General features: G+C 46.1%; 1 protein-coding gene across 1 annotated transcript in view; it reads left to right on the top strand.

Annotated features, from left to right (window-relative positions):
• The window catches only part of ltbp1 (latent transforming growth factor beta binding protein 1), a 580,062-nt gene that overhangs the window by 206,561 nt on the left and 349,298 nt on the right, over positions 1-24,203 (top strand). Inside the window, 1 exon segment of the mRNA XM_085980097.1 lies at positions 11,670-11,830. Coding sequence (XP_085836223.1) covers positions 11,670-11,830 — 161 coding nt within the window.

Here is a 24,203-nt window from a genome sequence, read left to right as displayed (position 1 = left end):
CCTGACAGTGCAGCACTCCCTCAGCACTGCACTGGAGTGTCAGCCTGGATTTTTGTGCTCAAGTCTCTGGAGTGGGACTCGAACCCCATATTAGTCTATTACCCTCAGTGAGATCTTGTAGACTTAAAGTGACACAGCTCACCTTTAGCAACAGATAGTACATTGTGCATTACATGATATAGTGTTCGTGTTCTTATAAAACGGTGTATCCCTCGACTTACCAGGAGTAGTACAGTGGGAGACGCACGAGTAAGGAGAGAGAGTGTATACTGAGATAATCAAAGACACGGAGCTCACAGCCCTGCTAGAAAATCTTGGATTTTTCAAGGGCTGGAACCCTTGGAGGATTTTAATTTTATTTGGACAGGATACCATACGTACACTTAATACTGCTGCATGATGAGTGTCATCATTTTGGTACTGCATCAGCAACTGGTGTTCATTAAATTTAGTGCTGTATATTTAGCTTTTCTTTAAAAAAAAAATATGATTTAGGAGACCCCATCCTCTTAATCATGCTCCCATTATTTTCAATATAATAAATAGTAGGAATCAGTGACACATCCAACAGTGGGCTCAAATTTCCATACATATTCACATGCTAGCACACGCTAAGACTGTGCAAGGATAAAATGAGCAATTTTACACGTATTGCACTGGCAGAGGGTATATTTAAAATTGCACCTGATCAGTTAAGCAGCCTATATAAATATTACATTCTAGCTTTCAGTCCAAACAGACTTAAGTCAATGTTTACACTATCAGTCAAGTAGATTTGCACCCCTATATCTCAGTTTCTAAATCCAACTAAAACTAATGTAAAAATATCAGTGGCGATGGACTGGAACAAAGCTGTGTCTCTGTACCATGTCTATACCACATGTTTGCTGTCACTTTTTAATGCTGGCACAAGATTACATGTGGTTGAATAGACTGCTGACATTCATTGCCAAGGCTCATAAATGAATTATGGCCACTTGGGTGACATACCAGGGGGCACCTGGCGTGGGTAGAACTACCCCAGCAAGGGGTCGACACCTTCGGACTTTAACGTGATGGGTTCCTGATCTTGATCGTGCCAACATTAGGAGGTGCCAAGGAGAGGTCAGGCACTGCTCCACAGAGAGGGAGAGTCAGGCGGGCAGGTCAGCCTGAGACACCAACTTAATATATTGTTAATGTGAGAAAAAAGTGTTGACAAGCTTTTTTTTAATGTACAAATACAGAACAAAATGACCAGCATGAAACAGAAATCCAGCTCGACATCATGCCCACGTAACATAAAATGATATGTGGCTCTTCTTTCTCTTTGTCTCCAAGCCAAAAGAAAGGAGTTTGCCAAGGACATTTTTCCCCTCCTTAAAGCGTATAAGTTTATATGTTTTCCAATCATGTGCCTATTATCTACTTTCAACTTGTAAAATTTTATAAATCCCAATTTTCAGAATTGTACTGTACTGTATACAGTAAAACACATTCAGACCTTTTTGTGCTGTTCACGTATACAAAGCCTCGTGTTGTGCCAGCCCATTGCAGGTACCTCATTTATTTTTGGACTTTAGTTGGACTTTATTATTTTATTACCTGAATATGCAGCATTGCAAACAGTCAAGACCAGGTGTAGTCTGCAGGTGAAGTGGAGATAGAGGTTGAGGGATGATTGGATAACGGTACGCAGACATAATTCAGTTTGAAGTTATACATTCTGTTATTTTTACATCATTGTATATTATTAATTTATAGTGGAACAGCAAACCTTAAGAAGTAGATGTGGTAGGAGTGTCTCTGCAGTACAGGTTGAGAAGTTGGGAGATACAAAACTCAGGCGATACAGCACTGCCACTGGCAGGAGGGTGTAATTACAGCACCACAACGTGCCTCAGCAGCTTCTATTCTTCTTCTTAGGCAGTCCCTCGGAACCGACTATTAGAAATGTGCGCGTGGGAATTCATAATAGGAAAAAGGCGACACAAAAATGTGACGATAGGAAGTAAGATTTTGCAGACAGGAAGTGCTTGTAGACATAAGGGCCCGGAGTTTGCAGTCAGTGGCGATGGAACGGCGCTTGCCATTCATTATGCTTACAGCTACCCACGGACTTTTAATGGGCTTTTGCGCGGCAACCTCCGGTAATTAGAGAGCAATTTCAGTGCGTGTCTCTTCAACCAATCAGATTGAAGAATCCTTACTGAGACACGCAGTCTAAACCAGGAAGTGTAAGTTAGAATATTTAATTCAATGTAAAATCATGTACAGAAAGCGAAATATAGGGAGGGAAAGCAAGATGGGATTAAGAGAGAGCTAAAAGAGACAGAAAGAAAAGTTAAAAAAATTATTTTAATTTTTTTGAAATCTCCAACAATAATTAAAATCTGAAGGAATGAGACTCCACGCTTGTAAAAGCAAATTTTCAGTGGCAGAGAGGTTGTTTGGTAGTAATTAAGACTTATCAAGCCGTTAAAAACTCACTTACTCTTGAATGGACAAGCCCTAAGTTTTTCTGATGTGATAGTGGGTATCTAGTGGGTAAGTACTGCAAATTCATGTCTTTCATGAGTTTCAATGCTGAATCTCTCGGTGAGGTACTGTTATAGAGCAGCAAATCGGACAGCAGCTTCCTGATTTCCACGTTTAACTGTGCGTACTCCGGAAGTTGCTGTCCGATTTACTCCAGAATAACGGTGAGCGCTGATAGCCTCACCGTTATCCTTAACGCAAAATGCGGGCCAAGATTTGTAATATTTTACAGATATAGATGGCTTTCCTTTGTTGCTCTACCCAATGCAATCTGTTGGGGAAAGAATTACTGTGGCCATTAGTCTGATGAAATAGTAAACAGGGACTTTTGGAACACATTCACGATGTCACTGCACATGGTGACCAGAGCTATTCTTTACCGCCGCCCGCCATTTTCCCTCCTCTTCTCCACGGTCTTTTCTAACGGCTAGTTACTATTTGAAATGGCAGCAATAATTTTCTGCTTTAGAATTTGGCTCATACTTAATCTGCCTGGAACTGGGAACAGGGAGTAGTTCCAGAGCAATCTGGGAGCGGTTTTATGGACTTCAAACCTTAATTCGAACCGTGTCAGAACGTTAACTGTCCCAGTTAATGAAATATATGTAAATCTTTAGTTTAAGACAAAAAGCAGGTGCCTGGCCAAGTCAACATCCTTAAAGTGCGGTGTCTACAGTGTGGTTAGAGGCTGTCTAAAGAACTGCTTTCACAAAATCAGTCTCTTCCACCACTGCTAAAATACATTTTTGCTCCAAATACTTTCTTAATTACGACACATTTCTAGGAGGTTAGATTACACAGTGTTTACACATTTTTTCAGTTCTAACATTGCAGAGTGTGTAAGGGCAGTTGATCTTCTGGGATTTTTGAGCGTTCTTTCAGAACGCGATTACTTTCTTCCCAGTGCTGAGGAAAGACCAACTCTGGAGGATCGCTATTTACTTTACAAGTTTTAGACTTTTAGTAAATAATGTCATTTTAGCAGCAGTCATGTTCGGCTTATTTAGTCTAGATGGACTGCTTCATTCCACACTCAATCAGAGCTGTTTCGTAATTCTGCTTGGGAACTTTTCACAGTGCGGCCTTCCTGCAAACACGATTTTAATGAAACACTCCAGATGGGGCTCTATACTGTAAAGCTTAACATCACTGAGGTGAGAGTCACAACCCGGTAGAAATCAACCAGGTTGAAATAAAATACCCTTAATATATTGATGATAAATATACACTCGCCTGCAGGTTGCCTCTTGATCAGCTATTTTCTTTTAAAGAGGCTGGTTGCTCAGAGGTGACCTCTTAGCGCTTTAGCCCAGGCTACTGCATGGAAGCTGTTGGGGTACATCTGTCCAAGGAGTTCTCTCCCCTCGGCCAAGGCAGGACTACCTTTAAAGCTGTAGTTCATAGTACCTAAAACCCACCTGCAAAATATGTTTTAAAGAACCCCAAGATAGGAAATCTGTTCCTCAAAACTTAATAAAACCCCACAAATTCAGGATTGGTTCGTGAGGCTGTACTTAAGTGTTCATTTGTTCTTCTCTTTCTCCAGGTCTTAGCCATTACTGTAATGTCCGTGTGTAATTGAGACACGGACTGCAGAAGTTGGTTATAACAGGTGTTTACTGAATGGAGACAAAACTGGAACTACTATACAAAGTTACTACACAGGCTTATATACAGGGGTGGTCACTACTGGTACTGCAGTATACAGGGGCTGCAGAATATAGTTCCTTCTTCAAGGTACATACACTACAATTACTACCAAGAGAGCAGACACATGTGGTCTTCTCCAATGCCTCCTTTAGTCAGTGTTGCTAAGTACAGTCCAAGTGAAACTCGTCTGATTCCTAAGCCCCCTCCCCTTTACCTGGCCAGTAGGTATTGCAGCCTCGGCTTGGTGTAGCTCATATTGGGAGCTGAGCAGAGTTGAAGGGGTTGTCTTATGAGGAAAGGTTGAGCAGGTCGAGCCTTTACTCATTGGAGTTTAGAAGAATGAGAGGGGATCTTATTGAAACATATAAGATTCTGAGGGGGCTTGACAGGGTGGATGCTGAGAGGATGTTACCCCTCGTGGGGGAATCTAGAACTAGGGGCATAGTTTCAGAATAAGGGGTCACCCATTTAAAACGGAGAGGAGGAGGAATTTCTTCTCTCAGAGGGTCGTGAATCTTTGACATTCTCTACCCCAGAGAGCTGTGGAGGCGGAGTCATTGAATATATTCAAAGGCGGAGATAGACATATATTTGAAAAACGGGGGGTGAAGGGTTATGGGGAGTGGGCAGGAAAGTGGAGTTGAGGCCAAGATCAGATCAGCCTTGATCTTATTGAATGGCGGAGCAGGCTCAAGGGGCCAACTGGTCTACTCCTGCTCCTAATTCTTATCGATATATATAAGTCGGTCAATCTGTCTGTCCTTCTGTCTGTCTGTCATCACGTGCGTGTCTGGTGGGCTATGCGCTCGAAAGTTACAGGGCGTACCTACGCGTGCGTTACGTCGAAAGAAAGCTTACCTTTCCAAAACAGTCTTAAGCGTATTTACGTTTCGGCAGGGCTAAAATCGCGCCCGCGGTATCCGAAAAACCTTCAACATTCCGCTCATTAGCATCTCATTATCCGCTCATTAGCGACAGTGTGACCTCGAGGTCGACCAATCGTACGCCGGGTTGCTGCCGCGTGTGGCCGGGCCCTCCTACGGTCGAGTGACGGGTCGATTGACCAATCTTACGCTTTGGTCACCTGACGGTCGACCAATCGGTGCGTGTGTGGGCGGGCCTTATCGTTCTGAACCGAGGTGAGTGGCCGCCATCTTTATTCTCACCTGTGTGTTTATTTGTTAGGAGCGATTCTTTTTTAATGTGTAAAACGTCAAAACACAATGTCTAAAACGTTAAAACACAATGAAGATGGTGTCCCATCTTCTTAACAGCCGTTTAAAAAAAAAAAAATAACTTTTGGTGTTTTCAGCAAGAATGCGCGTTCCTTCTCCGTGGCAGCTTTTTAAAAACTTTCAAGATGGCCTCCCATCTTCTTAACACCCATTTATTTAAAAAAATTTAACAAAAATTTCTGTTGCTTTCACAGACTGCGCGTTCCTTCGCCGTGGCAGCTTTAAAAAAAAAAAAAAATGTTCTCTTGGTTTCACAGACTGCGCGGGTTACCCCGGCAACCGGGCCCGCCGGCCGTCTCTCTCAGCCGCAATCGGTGGACTTCAAGCCGGCTCGGCTGGGGGGGCGGGACTGCGGGGCGGGGCTCTCGGGACTGCGGTGCGGGGCGGGGCTCTCGGGAGTGCGGATCTCGGCCGGGGCTTGCTGAGCATGAAGGGTTACCCCGGCAACCGGGCCCGCCGGCCGTCTCGCACAGCTGCAATTGGCGGTCTTCAAGCCAGCTCGGAAGATCGGGCCTCCGGAGTTCGGTGCTTGGTTGGGGGGAGGGGGGCGAGCCTCGGGGGGGGGCCCCAACCTCGGGAGTTCAGGGGGGGGGGGTGGGGATCAGGGGGCTCGGGAGTTTGGGGGGACGGGGATCAGGGGGCTCAGGGACTCTCCCCCTTCCCCTCCCCTCCCTCCTCTCCCCCCCCGCCCCTCTCCCCTGCCCTCCCCCCCTCCCCCCCGCCCCTCCTCCCCCCCAGCCCTCCCCCCTCCCGCCCTCCCTCCCCCCTTCCCCTCCCCGCCCCCTCTTCCCCCCCGTCGCTTTCTCTCTTCCCCCCAGTCGCTCTCTCTCTCTTCCTCCCAGTCGCTCTCTCTCTCTCTCTCTTCCAACAACAACATGCCCTCGAAAAAGCCTCGGCACCGCCGGGCACTCCAGCTAGTGTTCTTATAAACCAACCTTCTGCCCGCTCTGTGGTACTGTTAGAACTTTCAATCTCAGTGACGAAATGCTCTCTTCTGGAGTGTAATAGTAGAATTGGACACATCCTGAGAAATAAGACCATGACTATGAATTGGTTTTCGCTGAAATGCAACTATTTTATTGGAGGGATTGAATAAGAACACTACTTGTACATATTAATAAAGGTGGAAATTTGAGGACTGTCTTTGTATGGGCAGCTGTATGATAAATGGTGCTGCAATGCTGAATCCGCGGGTTTGAAATAACAGCACTCAAACATCTTCTGTTCGCACTATGCAGGAGCTAACCGTATGAGACCTACAGGTCAGTCTCCCCTTTGTCCTGCTGCTGTAACACATCACACAGAATTTATGGGCCCCACAGTAACAAAGACAAAAACCCAAAGAAAGCTGAACTTGCACCAACCCAGCCACCTGCAAGCTACCCCGTTTGCTTTTTAAAGAAAAAAATGTTTAACTTGGTAGTCGCAGAGCTGTTAAGGACATAGGAAAAGCCAGGGATGAGACAAGGGTCAATGAGCGGATCCTCCCAGTGATGGAGGGGAGGGTTGTGGAAATGTTCTTTTCCATGGTGGTTTTCTTCTTACAATGAAGGGCATCTACAAAAGGATTAATTGGTCATCTATAACACACAGCAGTCCGTGTGCTGGTGCTGGGGGACAATTAGCTCAGTAATGAAAGACTGGAGGCTGGCTGCTCTGCCAATGTTACACTGGGTTTTTCCTACATTGTGCAACTATAATATTTCCTCCAGTTTCAGTTACTGTGATGGGCTAGATGACTTGCCAATTTGAAGCAAAGCTGTGAAGTAGAGTTGCGTTATTTGCCTAAGTGTTTTATATATACAGTACAAGGGAGATGTTTATGCTTTTGATGATGCCTCGCAATCATCTTGTCTTCATTATGTTATTTTTGAAAACTGCTGCCGAGATGCAGCCTTGGAATACTCGTTTTGTGTATAAAGTTCCCCTGTGGTGACCTCATCGGTTCCGCTCCAGTGATGAATGAATGGGAAATTGGAATTCACTCGGGAGGCGTGCGGGCTGTGGACAGCAATCCCCATTCATGTTGTCACTGCAAGGGAACGTCATGATGTCAGCTTCTTCATTTGAAAGCCTGTACCAGTCTTTTCTTCCCAGCCTGTTCTCAGATCACTTTCTCTCACCCTGTGTTTTCAGTCTCTGTGTCTGAAAGTGCCTGTCTCCCTTTCTCAAAATAACTCTCTTTATTTCTGCCCCTTCCACCTATACAATTTCTTTGCCTCTCCCTTCCTTCCCCACTGTGCAGTTTACCACTTCTCTTGAATATAAATGGTTGCCTTGCTTCCATGCTACTCATTTACCAGTCGTTAGGAGGAGGGCAAGGTGATTCTGATTGTCACCTTCCTACAGGTGGGAGAGTCCCTTGCACCTCAGCATATAGGAGAATGGGCCTGGCTTGTGCAACTCATTGGCACTGCATATTGAAATGTCAGTATACTATGGCACTCAATTACTAGTACAGGAAACTCTTTTTTATCCGGCACCGACGGGTCCAGCGAGGTGCCGGTTGATCAAAAAGTCCGGATTACAGAGGTGTATACTTACCAAGGTACGAGAGCCCCGTACACGGCCACAGGTGCAGGAGCCCCGGTTACACGGCACTTGTGCAGGAGTCCTGGTTACACGGCCACAGATCCAGGAACCCTGGTTACACGGCCACAGGTGCAGGAACCCTGGTTACACGGCCACATATCCAGGAACCCCGGTTACACGGCCACTAATGTATAGTAAAACTTACCTGAACCTACTCCTGAATTTTGCCGGTTAAGAGAGATTTCCGGATAGTTAGGTGCCGGTTAAAAAAGAGTTTCCTGTAATTAGGTTTGGTGGGGGGGTGGGGGAGGCGGGGTGAGGGTGCTATTGACATATTAAAAAGCAGTTGCACCCTCTTCCATAAATATTTAATCTCAAAATTTCTTCAGTGGAGATTATTTTGTAACCCTGAAATCTATTTTCAACTCCAGAGACTTGAACACATAATCTAGGCCGACACTCCAGTGCAGTGCCGAGGGAGCACTGCACTGTCGGAGGTGCCGTATTTTGGATGTGGCGTTAAACCCAGGCCCCGTCTGTCCTCTCAGGTGGATGTAAAAGATCCCATGGCACTATTTCGAAGAAGAGCAGGGGAGTTGTCCCCAGTGTGCTGGCCAACATTTATTCCTCAACTAACATTAGCAAAAACATCTGGCCATTTATCTGATTGCTGGTTGAGGGACCTTGTTCAAGGTTCCCTCTAAGCGGCCGTGCGGTAATGGGAAAAGTCCCGCGCAGGCCGCTCACCGACTTTTACACTGTAAATACCGCACGTGCACGGAAATTTAAAGGGACCGCACATTAAAAGAGACAGGCCGCGCCAAAAAAGCGCAGCTTACAGGGATCATTGACCTTGCTGTGTGTAAATTGGCTGCTGTGTTTCCCTACATTACAACAGCGACTACGCCGCAAAAGTACTTCATTGGCTGTGAAATGCTTTGGGATGTCCTGAGGTTGTGAAAGGTGCTATATAAATGCTAGATCTTCTTTCTTTAAGGTGCCTATACTGGTGCATCTTGCTGAACCTCATCTCCTGCAGCTGGGGGGTGAGGGGTGGGGAGGTCGGTCTGTTTTCACAACCCATGTCCAACTGATAGGAAGTGTGACATGAGGTTGCTCCCGTTGATTTCCCCCCCTCCCCCCGTCTCGTTTCCTTTCTCCTCAATTTGAGCTCTGCTTTAAACATCAAGCTGAAAATTGCTTCCACTGAGAGCAGGTGAGCTTGCTCGTCACTTGATGTTTTGAGTTTATGATTCTGTTTAGTTATTCTGGGATTGTTGCTCTTGCCTGAGAATCTTTCAACTTTGTCAGTGTATATACATCCAGCGTGCATGCGCACATATACAGTGCATCCATACAGAAACCGATCCGCGCATACCTCGCTCACACAAAGCATGTGTGCACTAATGCATGCACATAAAATGACTAGATTATGCTAGGTTTTTTTTGTCCAGTTATTGTATACCTTGTGTGTTGAAAATGCTGCACATGTAAGTAGGGAGATACACGTGGCTGGTAACTAACCCAATGAAAGGAAATACAGTTCTAATGCTCTGCTGCATCAGGGTTATTCCTTTCAATTGCCTGGATATCATTTCTTGCATTGTTTAAGTACAGCTCGGTGATCCTGAACAAACTGCATTCAATCATCTTACAATAGATCGAATGTGGGTTATGAAAAAAAGTTATAAATCCCTGAAACCTAAATAGCAAAACAAAAACGTTTAGAGGTTCGCTGCTGAAAAAGCTCGTATTTTTTTGAATTAGTTTATGGGATGTGGGCGTCGCTGGCCAAGGCCAGCATTTATTGCCCATCCCTAGTTGCCCTCGAGAAGGTGGTGGTGAGCCGCCTTCTTGAACCGCTGCAGTCTTTGTGGTGAAAGTACTCCCGCAGTCCTTGTGGTGAAAGTACTCCCGCAGTCCTTGTGGTGAAAGTACTCCCACAGTGCTTGTGGTGAAGGTACTCCCACAGTCCTTGTGGTGAAGGTACTCCCACAGTCCTTGTGGTGAAGGTACTCCCGCAGTCCTTGTGGTGAAGGTACTCCCGCAGTCCTTGTGGTGAAGGTACTCCCACAGTGCTTTATCACTTATTTCCTAGAAGACAACACACTTGAAAATGAATGACAAAAATGAATGAGTCATACATGAGATATGCTGCTAACTGCATGATGTGTGTCTGACTTTTCACCAATTTTCTTCATTACCAAATTTAGAGTTTCTTTGCCCCACTGTGGTAGATGTTTGAATGGACCTGAATTAAATTGGTCAATGTAGAAGGTGCATTAATTATTGATTGTACTTTGAAACTTCATAATGTGTTAGATAGATACTGGTCACAAACCTGTATATGTATAGGAGGAGTGACCTACAGCTTATATCCCATGACCGGGCTAGTATGATAGCTCAAGCACGGTAAAGTTATTGAGGGAGTTCTAGCCAGAACTGTGAGTGAGAATTTAAATCACGTCCCACAGATCCTCATTATGTCTTCTGTTTAGATCACACAAGAAAAGTAGTAAAACTGATAAAAGACAGATGAAGGTTTTAATTTGACATTAATACGTGTTTTCCGGAGTGGTCCTGTCATTGCAAAATGTAATTTTTGTATCACAGTCTGACTGTTCTTAATGGTGGCATCATCTCTTGAGATACCAAATATAGCCCAACGGATTATTTATCTTTGGCCCCGATTTTTAATTGGGGGCCATTTTTCGGCGAGTGACTTTTGATGTCAGTTCAAAACTCATCCGTTCCGGGGAAACAAAAACAGGCCCGGGAGCGGGGTGGGGGGGGGCGGTTTAACTCCCAAAGGCCACTCACCCAGCAGGTACGTCTGGGGAACCGGCTGCCAGACCGCCCCGTGGGGCTATCGGTGAGGGAGGGGGGGAGAACATGGCAGGAAGAGAAATAATTGAAAGTTAGTCTATCGGGCCTCAAATGGCCCCCCCCCCCGATCTAGTCCACCGTCGGGTTAGCCTGATGGGAAACTGACTGTATTTACTCGGAGGACTGAGTGGGAAATGGCAGTCGGGTCCCAGTGACGTTATCGGGACCCGAGATGTATATGCTAAAAAGGACCCCGCAGCTTTGGGCAGGTGTCCTCGCGGCCTGTGGCGAAAATCCCGGGAGAGCAGCTCCCGGCAGCTCTAGGGCGGGTAAATGACCTGGGGGGATTTTTAACTGCCCACATGCACTGCAACCCCATGCGCTGTCGCTCCCTGTGCACTGCCATTCTCTGTACGCTACCACCAATCACTGAGTTCATCGCTCCCAAACTGCCGCTCTATCCCGAACTCACTAGATCCACTGGTACACGGCAGGAAATGTTGCAGCGAGAAATGTCATTATCACAGCAGTGAGCTTCACTTTTATTCTGACTTCTTCCTTGATAATAAGATGTGGGCCGGGGACTCCCTGGGGTGGGGCGGGGCGCTGTTCCCGTTCCACAACTTTGTCATAAGTGCGGCGGAAAGCCTGTTTACGTGTCTGAAAGGGGTCCTCACCGCACTTCGGGCGAAGTTGTGGCAGCCGAGTGCAGGAGCAACTCCGAGGAAGTTCCCAGACGGGCGTTTTAAATTTGAACGCGGCGGTGTGTAATTCTGTTCTTTTATTAAACGAGCATGCCCTTTTAAAAAAAAATGACGACTTGTGACGGGGAAACGCTGTTGTATTTCACAGTAACCGGGTTGTAAATCATCATTATTAATGACTCCTGTTGCTTTCTTGCTCTCGCAGCTTGATGCCTCTGCCGTCACAGCCGCTCATGATGCTGGTGCAGCGCGGCCAATCCCAACAGTTCACATTTAAACCCAAATATTACAATCAGAAGTTTTATCCTGGAGGGCAGGCTGCAGAAGGCTCCCTGCCCCAACCTTCATCTGGATCCACTTTCCAAGGTTAGTTTTACCGTCGGATGTCTCCAAGACCTCAAACGTAGAGAGCTGGGATAGAAACATAGAAAAATAGGAGCAGGAGTCGGCCATTCGGTCCTTCGAGCCTGCTCCACCATTCAATATGATCGGGGCTGAGCCTCTATCTCAATACCATATTCCCGCTCTCTCCCCATACCCCTTGATACCTTCTGTGTCTAGAAATCTATCTATCTCCTTCTTAAATATATTCAGTGACTTGGCCTCCACATCCTTCTGTGGTAGAGAATTCCACAGGTTCACCACCCTCTGAGCGAAGAAATTTCTCCTCATCTCAGTCCTAAATGTCCTACCCCGTATCCCGAGACTGTGACCCCTTGTTCTAAACCCCCCAGCCAGGGGAAACATCCTCCCTGCATCCAGTCTGTCTAGCCCGGTCAGAATTTTATGCGTTTCAAAATAATACAAGCAAAAGGGTACCGAAGTGACGTGGATTGAATTCTGATAGGGATCTCTTCACTTGCAATGTACAGTGTTCTGTCTTCATTTATCATCATAACACACAAGGATACTACTAATATTGCCAATTAAACGTTGAATATCCCATAATAAACTTATAGTAAGGACATTGCAATCACTAATCTTGCAGTGTTATCGTGCACCAACAGCTTGAAGTGCATTGGCATCCGGAGCCTGCTACAATTGTAGATGACAAAAAACACACTCCCCCTGTCCTCTAAACATAATAATATCTTGAGCGTCACTGTCTATATGATCAAAAATAATGGATATCTTGGAGTGATTTCAAGGCTGTAATCTCATCTCTGGGTTCAAAGGGCAGCTGTAAGCCAACCACGTCTTTGCTGATTGTTTGTGATGTCATGTTGACCCCTTAATGAGATTTATCACTTGGAAACACTCCCATCCATCCATTTCTTCTGCCTACCCGTTGTACTGTTTAACCTCTTCGAGAGTGGCAAAGTCACTGTTCTTATCAACGGTTGTGTTTTATTGAGGTCTTCACTCCTCAACCTGCAAAAAAAAAAGTTTCATGCAGAAACTGCTGGAATGTTTATCCGAAATTTCTCTTTATAAAAAAAAGTTTGTTGTGTTGAGGTAGAGCTCGACCAACAGTGGAGTAACACAGCGGCAGCATAACTGAGGTAGGTGAGCAACTGGTTGACAGTTCATGCATATCCTATTAATGATGTTTGCTTTTAACTCATTCCTGCCTGGATACTTGTTACAATCTATACAGTTCTGTTTTTGAACATTCCAGTCCTGTTAACCCCCATTGTATTGAAATCTTGATTACTTATATGTTAAATACTTCTCCCCCCATTTCCTTCTCTTTTATCCTCAAGGCATTTACTCTTCTACAAGAACCAGCAGCTCCCCAGTATCTTGCTTGAGTGGCCATTCTTTACATGTAAGCTCAAACAGCGTATCTCAATAGGCTGTTCCTTCAAGAAGGGCATCACATTGAAGTGGAGCCCAGTGCTGTCCTTATCCAACAAGCTGAGTGTCAGTTTGGCTCATTTGGTAGCAGGTTGTGGGTTTGAGTATTACATCAACGCTTCAGCACATAATCTGGACTGACACTACAATGGAGCACTGAGGTGGTGCTGCATTGCTGGAGGTACTATCCTTTGGTTGAAACGTTCGAAAGAGGACCCATCTGCCTGATTCATGTAGATGTTAAAGATCCATGGGACTATTTGAAGAGCGGGGACATCTCTAAGCGTCCTAACCAATATTCCTCCCTCAACCAACAACACAAAAAACAACCAACTGATGATTCATGATGTGTCAGCCGTGGCTCAGTGGGTAGCACCCTCGCCTTTGAGTCAGAAGGTTGTGGGTTCGAGTCCCACTCCAGGGACTTGAGCAAATAAATCTAGGCTGACACTCCAGTGCAGTGCTGAGGGAGTGCTGCACTGTCGGAGGTGCCGTCTTTCGGATGAGATGTTAAACCCAGGCCCTGTCTGCTCTCTCAGGTGGACGTAAAAGATCCCATAGCACTATTTTGAAGAAGAGCAGGTGATGTCCTGGCCAATATTTATCCTCAATCAACATAACAAAAACAGATTATCTGGTCATCATCACATTGCTGTTTGTGGGAGCTTGCTGTGTGCAAATTGGCTGCTGCGTTTCCCACATTACAACAGTGACTCCACTTCAAAAAGTACTCCATTGGCTGTAAAGCGCTTGGAGACGTCTGGTGGTCACGAAAGGCGCTATATAAATGCAAGTCTTTCTTTCATCTCATTGCTGTTTGTGGGATCTTGCTGGTATAGAAAGGTTGCTGAATTAATCCGCATAATGGTTACTGCACTCCAAAAGTAATTCATTTTGAGTCATTTTTGATGCAACCAGGCATTATATAAATGCAAATATTATCATAACGCCCACACACCAGCCAGCAATCCGTGGCTGACTTTTCCCCCCCTCCTAAACCCACTAAGGTTCAATTGTAGCATCCAAATACTTCCCCGTTGAGATCAGCTAACCCGAGCAAAGACATTATCGTGGGATCGAACTTGAGACCTTCTGGTTTGCGTCATATGGCACCACACCCCCCCTCCGTTCATTTACCCACTGAGTCATCAAGGGAGCCGAGTTGTGTATTCTGTTAGGGTGCAGCTGTAGCGCAGCATTAAGGAAACTCTGGCCACAGTGGTCTGTGACACTCCAGCAGTTTGTTGAACATCTGCTACTTTGGTATAAACATTTGCAGAAATGTTTACTGAGAGATTCGCCAAAGTGAAAACAGCCCAATTGTGCCATTCCCGAGCCCACAGTGCTCACCACTTCTCTCCTGCCCGACTCAAAACATAAAACCATGAAAATACAGCAAAAATGAACACTCGAGTTTAACTTTCGGGGGAAGGCACATCGAGGGAGAATAGTTTCTGTTCCAAAATATTTTATCAAATCTCTGTCTGGGAAAAAATACAAATAATGTGCTATTTTCCCACCCGTTATCTAACTTTAAACTTTTGCTAGATTTTCTTGTGTTTTATTTTAATTTTTCTTCTCTTATTGTCCAGCTCTGTGCATTATTCTCATCTTATTGAAACCTACCTTTTCTTGCCTCCATTGGGCTTCAACCAGTTCATGCTGTAGGTTATGGGGAGGAGGCTACCTGCAACCTGGGATGCTGTACCATTCATCTCAGTGATTGCAGGCATTTTCAACTGGCCTTGGAATTGGAAAACACACATCAGCTAGATACTGTGGTACAGTCTCATTGAGAAGAGAGATTAAAAATCAGAATCCTACTTGTCACCACCGTCTGCTATCTAACTAAATTAACTTTGACTAGATTTTCTGATTTTATTTTTATTCATTCATGGGATGTGGGCATCGCTGGCAAGGCCAGCATTTATTGCCCATCCCTAATTGCCCTTGAGAAGGGCAACTAGGGATGGGCAATAAATGCTGGCCTTATTCCTTATTTTTCTTCCCCTCTTTTGGTCTCCCGCACTGTGCATTATTCTCTGGCTGAGAGAAAGAAGAAAGAAAGACTTGCATTTATATCTTTAATTGGTGGTATTGAATTAATTTAAATTAATTAAAGGGTAAGTCATGTCAGGACAGCCCAGCCCTGTGTTATGCTCCACCTGCGCTATGTGGGAATTCAGGGATGCTGCCGGTGTCCCTGACGACCATGTGTGCCGGAAATGTATCCAGCTGCAGCTACTAGCGGACTGCATTGAGGCGCTGGAGCTGCAGATGGATGAGTTTTGGAGCATTCGCGATGCTGAGAGGGTCGTGGATAACACGTTTAGTGAGTTGGTCACACCGCAGGTAAGGGCTGCACAGGCAGAAGGGAAATGGGTGACCATCAGGCGAAGCAGTAGAAGCAGGCAGGTAGTGCAGGGGACCCCTGTGGCCATCCCCCTCTCAAACAGGTATACCGATTTGGATACTGTTGAGGGGGATGACTTACCAGGGGAAGGCAGCAGCAGCCAACTTCCTGGCACCAGGGGTGCTTCTGCTGCTCAGGAAGGGAGGAAAAAGAGTGGGAGAGCAATAGTGGTAGGGGATTCTATCGTAAGGGGAACAGATAGGCGTTTCTGTGGCCGTAGACGTGACTCCAGGATGGTTTGTTGCCTCCCTGGTACCAGGATCAAGGATGTCACTGAACGGTTGCAGGGCATTCTGAAGGGGGAGGGTGAACAGTCAGAGGTCGTGCTTCACATTGGGACCAACGACATGGGTAGGAAGAGGGATGAGGTCCTGCAGCAAGAATTTAGGGAGCTAGGTAGCAGATTAAAGAGCAGGACCTCAAAGGTTGTAATCTCTGGATTACTCCCGGTGCCACGTGCTAGTGAGTATAGGAATAGGAGGATAGAGCAGATGAATGCGTGGCTAAAGAGTTGGTGCAGGAGGGAGGGCTTTAGTTTCCTGGATCACTGGGTCTGCTTCTGGGAAAGGTGGGACTTGTACAAGTCGGACGGTTTACACCTGAACCAGAGGGGAACCAATATCCTTGCGGGGAGGTTTGCTAGCACTGCTGGGGGGGGTTTAAACTAACTTGGCAGGGGGATGGGATACAGAGTGGAGCTATAGTAGGGGGTGATTTACAGCCAAATACGGAGGAAAAAAAAGTCAGCAGGGAAGGCAGAGCAAATATGTGAAGGCAAAAGGGAATATGGCAGGGCTGGAAGGCATTTATTTTAATGCAAGGAGTCTTGCAAATAAGGTGGATGAACTGCAGTTGTTGTTGAACACATGGGAGTACGATATTGTTGCTATCACGGAGACATGGTTGAGGGAGGGTCAGGACTGGCAGCTCAATATTCCGGGGTATAGAATCTTCAGGCGAGACAGAGGGGGGTGTAAAAGGGGAGGGGGTGTTGCAATATTAATTAAGGAGTCAATTACTGCTGTAAGGAGGGATGATATATTAGCGGGTTCCTCTAATGAGGCCATATGGGTAGAACTTAAAAACAAAAAGGGGGCAAGCACTTTGCTGGGAGTGTACTATAGGCCCCCAAACAGTCAGGGAGAGATAGAGGAACAGATATGTAGGCAAATCTCAGAGAAATGTGCAAATAATAGGGTAATAATAGTGGGGGATTTCAACTTCCCCAATATTAGCTGGGATAGTCAGAGTGTGAAAGGCATAGAGGGTACAGAATTCTTAAAGTGCATCCAGGAGAGCTTTTTGAGCCAGCATGTAGAAAGTCCTACAAGAGAGGGGGCGGTACTGGACCTAATTCTAGGGAATGTGTCCGGGCAAGTGGTAGAAGTGTTAGTAGGTGAGCACTTTAGTGACAGTGACCATAATTCGGTGAGATTTAAGGTAGTCATGGAAAAGGACAAGGATGGACCGGAAATAAAGGTTCTAAATTGGGGGAAGGCCGATTTTAATATGATAAGGCAGGATCTGGCCAAAGTGGACTGGGATCAGCTACTTGTAGGAAAATCTACATCGGAGCAATGGGAGTCTTTCAGAAAGGAAATCGAGAGAGTACAATGGCAACATGTTCCCGTAAAGGTCAAGGGTGGGACCAACAAGCCCAGGGAACCTTGGATGTCAAGGGACATACGAGAATGGATTAGGAAAAAAAGGGAGGCTTTTGGCAGATACAAAGGACTAAAGACAGAGGAAGCCCTAGAGTATAAAAAGTGCAGGGGGATACTTAAAAAATAAATTAGGAGAGCGAGGAGGGGCCATGAAATAACACTGGCGAGCAAAATAAAGGAAAATCCTACGGTGTTTTATAAGTATATTAAGGGCAAGAGGATAACTAGGGAAAGAGTAGGGCCCATTAGGGACCAAAGTGGCAATCTGTGTGTGGAGCCAGAAGCTGTAGGTGGGGTTTTAAATGAATTTTTTGCATCTGTGTTCACTATGGAGAAGGACGATGTAGACATAGAAGTCGGGCAGGGGGACTGTGATATACTTGAACATATTAGCATCGAGAGGGAGGAGGTACTGGCGGTTTTAGCAGGCTTAAAAGTGGATAAATCCCCAGGCCCTGACGAGATGTATCCCAGGCTGCTGTGTGAGGCAAAGGAGGAGATTGCAGGGGCTCTGACACAAATTTTCAGAACCTCTCTGGCCACAGGGGATGTGCCAGAGTACTGGAGAACAGCTAACGTAGTACCATTATTCAAGAAGGGTAGTAGGGATAAGCCAGGGAATTACAGGCCAGTGAGCCTAACATCAGTGGTAGGGAAATTATTGGAAAAAATTCTGAGGGACAGAATTAGTCTCCACTTGGAGAGGCAAGGATTAATCAGGGATAGTCAGCATGGCTTTGTCAAGGGAAGATCATGTCTGACTAATTTGATTGAATTTTGAGAGGGGGTGACTTGGTGTGTGGATGAGGATAGTGCAGTGGATGTGGTGTACATGGATTTCAGGAAGGCTTTCGATGAGGTCCCGCATAGGAGACTGGTCAAGAAGGTAAGAGCCCATGGGATCCAGGGTGCCTTGGCACATTGGATCCAAAACTGGCTTGGTGGCAGAAGGCAGAGGGTGATGGTCGAAGGTTGTTTTTGTGACTGGAGTCTTGTGTCCAGTGGGGTACCGCAGGGATCGGTGCTGGGTCCCTTGCTGTTTGTGGTCTACATTAATGATTTGGATGTGAATGTAAAAGGTATGATCAGTAAGTTCACAGATGACACGAAAATTGGTGGGGTGGTAAATAGCGAGGAGGGTAGCCTCAGTCTGCAGGACGATATAGATGGGTTGGTCAGATGGGTGGAACAGTGGCAAATGGAATTTAACCCTGAAAAGTGTGAGGTGATGCATTTTGGAGGGACTAACAAGGCAAGGGAATACACAATGAATGGTAAGACCCTAGGTAAGACAGAGGATCAGAGGGACCTTGGTGTGCATGTACATAGATCCCTGAAGGCAGCAGAACAGGTGGATAAGGTGGTTAGGGGGGCATATGGGATACTTGCCTTCATTAGCCAAGGCATAGAATGTAGGAGCAGGGAGGTTGTGATGGAGCTGCGCAGAGCGCTGGTTAGGCCGCGGCTGGAATGCTGTGTGCAGTTCTGGTCGCCACACTATAGGAAGGATGTGATTGCTTTGGAGAGGGTGCAGAGGAGATTCACCAGGATGTTACCTGGGCTGGAGTGCTTCAGCTATGAGGAAAGACTGGACAGGCTGGGGTTGTTTTCCTTGGAGCAGGGAAGGCTGAGGGGGGACCTGATTGAGGTGTACAAAATTATGAGGGGCATAGATAGGGTAGATAGAAAGGAACTTTTTCCCTTAGTAGAGGGGTCAATAACAGGGGGGCATAGATTCAGGGTGAGGGGCAGGAGGTTTAGAGGGGATTTGAGGAGGAACTTTTTCACCCAGAGGGTGGTTGGAATCTGGAACTCACTGCCTGGATGGGTGGTAGAGGCAGGAACCCTCACAACATTCAAGAAGCATTTGGATGAGCACTTGAAATGCCATAGCATACAAGGCTATGGACCAAGTGCTGGAAAATGGGATTAGATTAGACAGGGCTTGATGGCTGGCGCGGACGCGATGGGCCGAAGGGCCTTTTTCTGTGCTGTATGACTCTATGACTATGACTCTATATAGCGCCTGTCGTGACCTCAGGAGACACCAAAGCACTTTACAACCAATAAAGTACTTTTTTAAGTGTAGCCACTGTTGTAATGTCAGAAATGCAACAGCCAATTTGCACACAGCAAGGTCAAAAAAATGAGATAATCTGTTTTTTTGTGATGGTTGAGGGATAAATATTGGACTCAACACCCAGGAGAACTCCCCTGCTGTTACTTGAAATAGTGCCATGGGATCTTTTACATCCACCTAAGAGGGAAGGCGGGGCCTCGGTTTAATGCCTCATCCGAAATACGGCATCTCTGACAGTGCAGCTCTCCCTTGTTATGGCACTAGAGCATCAGCCTAGATTTTGTGCTCAAGTCTCTGGAGTGGGAATTGAACCCATCAACCTTCTCGACTCCTGAGGCAAGAGTGTTACCAACTGAGCCACTCACTGACACCTTAGACACTGGAGGTTGGTCAGGATGCTTCAAACGAGCCCTGACATAGCACCCAAAGTGGGAGTCTTAATGCAGCACCAATGCAAAGCAGAAGGTGTCGGGGAACGACTGCTTTGACTCTTGTGTTGGCGCTGCTTTCGCTTAGATGCTGTATGGGGATTCCTTATGAGAATCGCGAGGGGTGCTAATGCTGGGCCAGGCACAGTGTTCTGAGGATACAACTGTAACCAGATGTAAGTGGGGACACACCAGAGCAACCAAACCTCCAGTTTACCCTGCCCATTCCTGTAGGGGGTCACGCAGCCTCCACTCTGCCTCCCGGATATGACTGAGATTAGGAACTAGTCATAGTTAGGAATTGTGAGGTGCAAGGCTGCTTCTGTCCTTACTGTGGTGTGTGGTACTGCTGTGCGCGAATTGGCTGCCGCGTTTCCTACATTACAACAGTGACCACATTTCTAAAGAACATCTTTGGCTGTAAATCGCTTTGGGATGTCCTGAGGTCATGAAGGGCGCTATATAAATGCTCTCATCCTGGGATGAGAGGGCTGTCCTCTGAGGAGAGATTGAGTAGGAGGGGTCTATATTCTTTGTAGTTTAGATGGATGAGAGGTGATCTCATTGAAACTTATAAGACTCTCAGGGGGATTGACAGGGTAGATGCTGAGAGGCTGTTTCCCCTGGCTGGAGAGTCTAGAACTACGGGTCACGGGGGGAAAAATTCGGTATCAACCATTTTGAGTCGCTAACACCACCTGGGCGCTAACTTTATCGCCGGCGATCGCGAAATTGAGTTTAACATCCCAAGAGGGAAGTGGAGCGCTAAATCAAGCACTCCACTTCCTTAGGGTGCTAATGTCGGAGAGCGGGGCGGAGACTTCAGCGGCGCTGCACACTGGGCCGTGCAGCGCTGCCACGTTCAAAGACTCCTTCCCTCCCTTAAAGGGAAGGGCCATCGTTGCAGGCTCTGCAATTTAAAAAGTATCTACCTGGACCACCAAGGCAGCCGCGATCCCACACGATCAGCCGTGCACTCATGCAGAGAGCCGGGCAGATCAATCGCAGGCAGGAACCCGTGAAAAAAACTAGAAGAGGAAAGGTACTTTTTTCCCCCCACTTACCTCGGCCACCTCGCCTTTAATCATCGCCCCCGATGCACGCCTCCTGCAGCTGTCGGTGTTTTCGACCGGCGCTGCTGCAGGGGGCAGAAGTCAACTTCGGGTCCGGGGCGATGTGCCCGGCGATGACATCACGATCTCTGGGCGAAGGAGATCGGGGCACAACGCCATAGCGCCACCGCAAAACACCTGCCGAATATGGTGGGAGTTGATGTCAGCGCCGTGCCCGGTCGCAAAGCCGTTAGCGCCCCACCCTCCCCGCGGGCGCTAACGGGCGGCGCAAAGGCACCCAATTTCACCCCTATAGTTTCAGGATAAGGGGTCGGCCATTTAGGACTGAGATGAGGAAACATCTCTTAACTCAGAGGGTGGTGAATCTTTGGAATTCTCTACCCCAGCGGGCTGGGGAGGCTCAGTTGTTGAGTATATTCAAGACAGAGACCGATAGATTTTGGGCACTAAGGGAATCAAAGGATATGGGGATCGGGCGGGAAAGTAGAGTTGAGGTAGAAGATCAGCCACGATCTTATTGAATGGCTCGAGGGTCGTATAGCCTACTCCTGCTCCTATTTCTTATGTTCATAATTCTTTCTTTCAATTTTAATTCACATTTCAGCTGACTATTTTTACATTTCCTGTCGCAATATTAAAAAGGAGCTCATCCTTCTAGTAAAAAAAAATCACTGCTCTGTTCACAAGAACCACTATGTGAACTATGCCAAGTGACTCATTTGCCGCTATGTTATTGGGAAATCCAATGTCTAATGCTCAGTCTGAAAATCCCATTGTTTTTTTCTACAATTTTTAGCCACAATTGTCCTTGGGCAAGGGAGGGGAAATTCGTCATGGTTCAATGCTTCTCATTTGGGTCCAGTGACCCCTGGAGGGAAATGTTCATGTGTGAACATCAGGAGAGAATAAGATCAGGCTTGACAGTGATGCTCCCCTGCTCTCTCCTCATCCCTCTATTTTCAAAAGGTTTGCTTACACTCACTTTTTAGGCTCACCCATGAAGAAAGCCCATTTAGTTAAGGCTGATAGATGCCAGGTAAAGTGGAGATCAGAGGCACAAGCCTCCAATGTAGTGAGAGTGACTTGCAAAGTAGTGAGAGTGGCTTCCGAGGTTGCAGAGATCACCTGCAAACTCCTGAAAGCAAAATCTCTGCACAAAATGGTGTCAGCGAGAGCCTTTCCCTTAGGCAAGGAAGCAAGTGTAAGGTTATAAGCACTTTTGTGCTTTTTCCAGCACCCTTCGGGAGATAAGGGAATCAAACCGGGAAGAAAAAGTCACTGTAAATAATATTATTGGACACAATCTGGTAAATGCGAACCGAATTTGGTGTCAAAAACAGGAAGGCAGATTATTATCTGAATGGCAATAGATTGGGAGAAGGGGAAGTGCAACAAGACCTGGGTGTCCTTGTGCACCAGTCGATGAAGGTAAGCATGCAGGTGCAGCAGGCGGTTAAGAAGGCAAATGGTATGTTGGCCTTCGTAGCGAGAGGGTTCGAGTACAGGAACAAGGATGTCTTGCTGCATTTGTACAGGGCCTTGGTGAGACCACATCTTGAGTATTGTGCGCAGTTTTGGTCGCCTTATCTGAGGAAGGATGTTCTTGCCATGGAAGGAGTGCAGTGAAGATTCACCAGGCTGATACCTGGGATGGCAGGAATGACGTATGAGGAGAGATTGGGTCGATTGGGCTTATACTCGCTGGAGTTTAGAAGAATGAGAGGGGATCTCATTGAAACTTATAAAATTCTAACAGGACTGGACAGACTAGATGCAGGAAGGATGTTCCCGATGGCTGTGGAGTCCAGAAGCAGGGGTCACAGTCTAAGGATAAGGGGTAAGCCATTTAGGACAGAGATGAGGAGGAATTTCTTCACCCAGAGAGTGGTGAACCTGTGGAATTCTCCACCACAGAAGGCAGTAGAGGCCAATTCATTAAATATATTCAAGAAGGAGTTAGATATATTTCTTGAGGCTAAAGGGATCAAGGGATATGGAGAGAAGGCAGGGACAGGGTACTGAATTTGGATGATCAGCCATGATCTCATTGAATTGCGGAGCAGGCTCGAGGGGCCGCATGGCCTACTCCTGCTCCTATCTTCTATGTTTCTATGAATTACGATGCCAAAAATGACACTTTGACCAGTGTGCCTCTTTTGGCACTCTGTCGAAATGGTCGATTAATATGTTTTCTCTAATGTCTAGATCAGTTGGCAGTCCCTTTTGATTTTCTCGCTTCATGTTGATGGGGCAACTTTCTTCTTCACTGTATCTAAGGAACAAAAGGAGGTCCCAGATGGGAGGTGTCCTCCTTATTGTCTAATAACTGATGTCCTCTCCAGTTATCTGATATAACAAGAACTTGGCAACAAAACACTTCCGTTTCTTCACCTCCCACCAATTATTTTTCCAGCCAAACACCCGACAGTAACACAACTTCTTTTGATCGAGTTTTATTGAGGAACACTATTAAGTAACAATAGAAGCCCTATAAAACGATCTTTCACTTGCTTTTTTTGCAGTGATTGTTGCATTTGTACTTAATAGTAATCTGAAGCTCACGATGTATTCAGGGGAACTACATCATACTAAGAATGATTATACCATTGTAAGTTTGTTCTTTTAAAATTTTAGTATTTTAATATCTAAGCTTTGCCGCAACAATTTTTTGTTGTTTTTTTCCCCTAACCGATTGTTCATATTTCCAGCATTGCCCTTTTGATGGCAAAGTTTCAAATAAGTGGGTTATTTCCATCCTGCATTTGTCACGGCCTTTCATTCTTATTTCCTCGCACCACCCCACCCCCAGTCAGTCCCCACCCCCAGTCAGTCCCCACCCCCAGTCAGTCCCCACCTTCCCCAAGATCTGGTAGTTTGGGTGGGCTGAGGGTATTCCAGGTGCCCATCTGTAGTCTGACTCCGGGCAGCACCTGGGATAGTGACGGACACAATAGACTCACTGTTGTGTCTGATCTGGGATTGAGTCAGGAACAGCTGGGTAGGTTGGACCAATTATTTAGAAAAACTAATTGCAGTAAGAAGTAAGAGTTTAAAAATCTTTGCACTGCAGAGGGACATGAATGTATTTCATCCTTATTTAAACTAAGTAAGGATGACACATACTGGCAATTTAAAGAGGCACATTTTTCTTACAGCCTATAGATATAAATCATACTGAAGGATATCATTGTACATTGTGTTAAAACTCTTTTCCTTTGCCAAGCAAATAGAGGTTTTCCAAAGAACACTTTCATGTAGGCAATATCTCATATACACTTAGAAAA

Source organism: Somniosus microcephalus, chromosome 3 (genome assembly GCF_052327205.1).
Source record: "Somniosus microcephalus isolate GS21.2 chromosome 3, FLI_Smic_1.0, whole genome shotgun sequence".
In the NCBI taxonomy this organism is placed as follows: domain Eukaryota; kingdom Metazoa; phylum Chordata; class Chondrichthyes; order Squaliformes; family Somniosidae; genus Somniosus; species Somniosus microcephalus.
The sequence above is the reverse complement of the archived record's forward strand: the minus strand, read 5'-3'. Positions and strand labels throughout refer to the sequence as shown.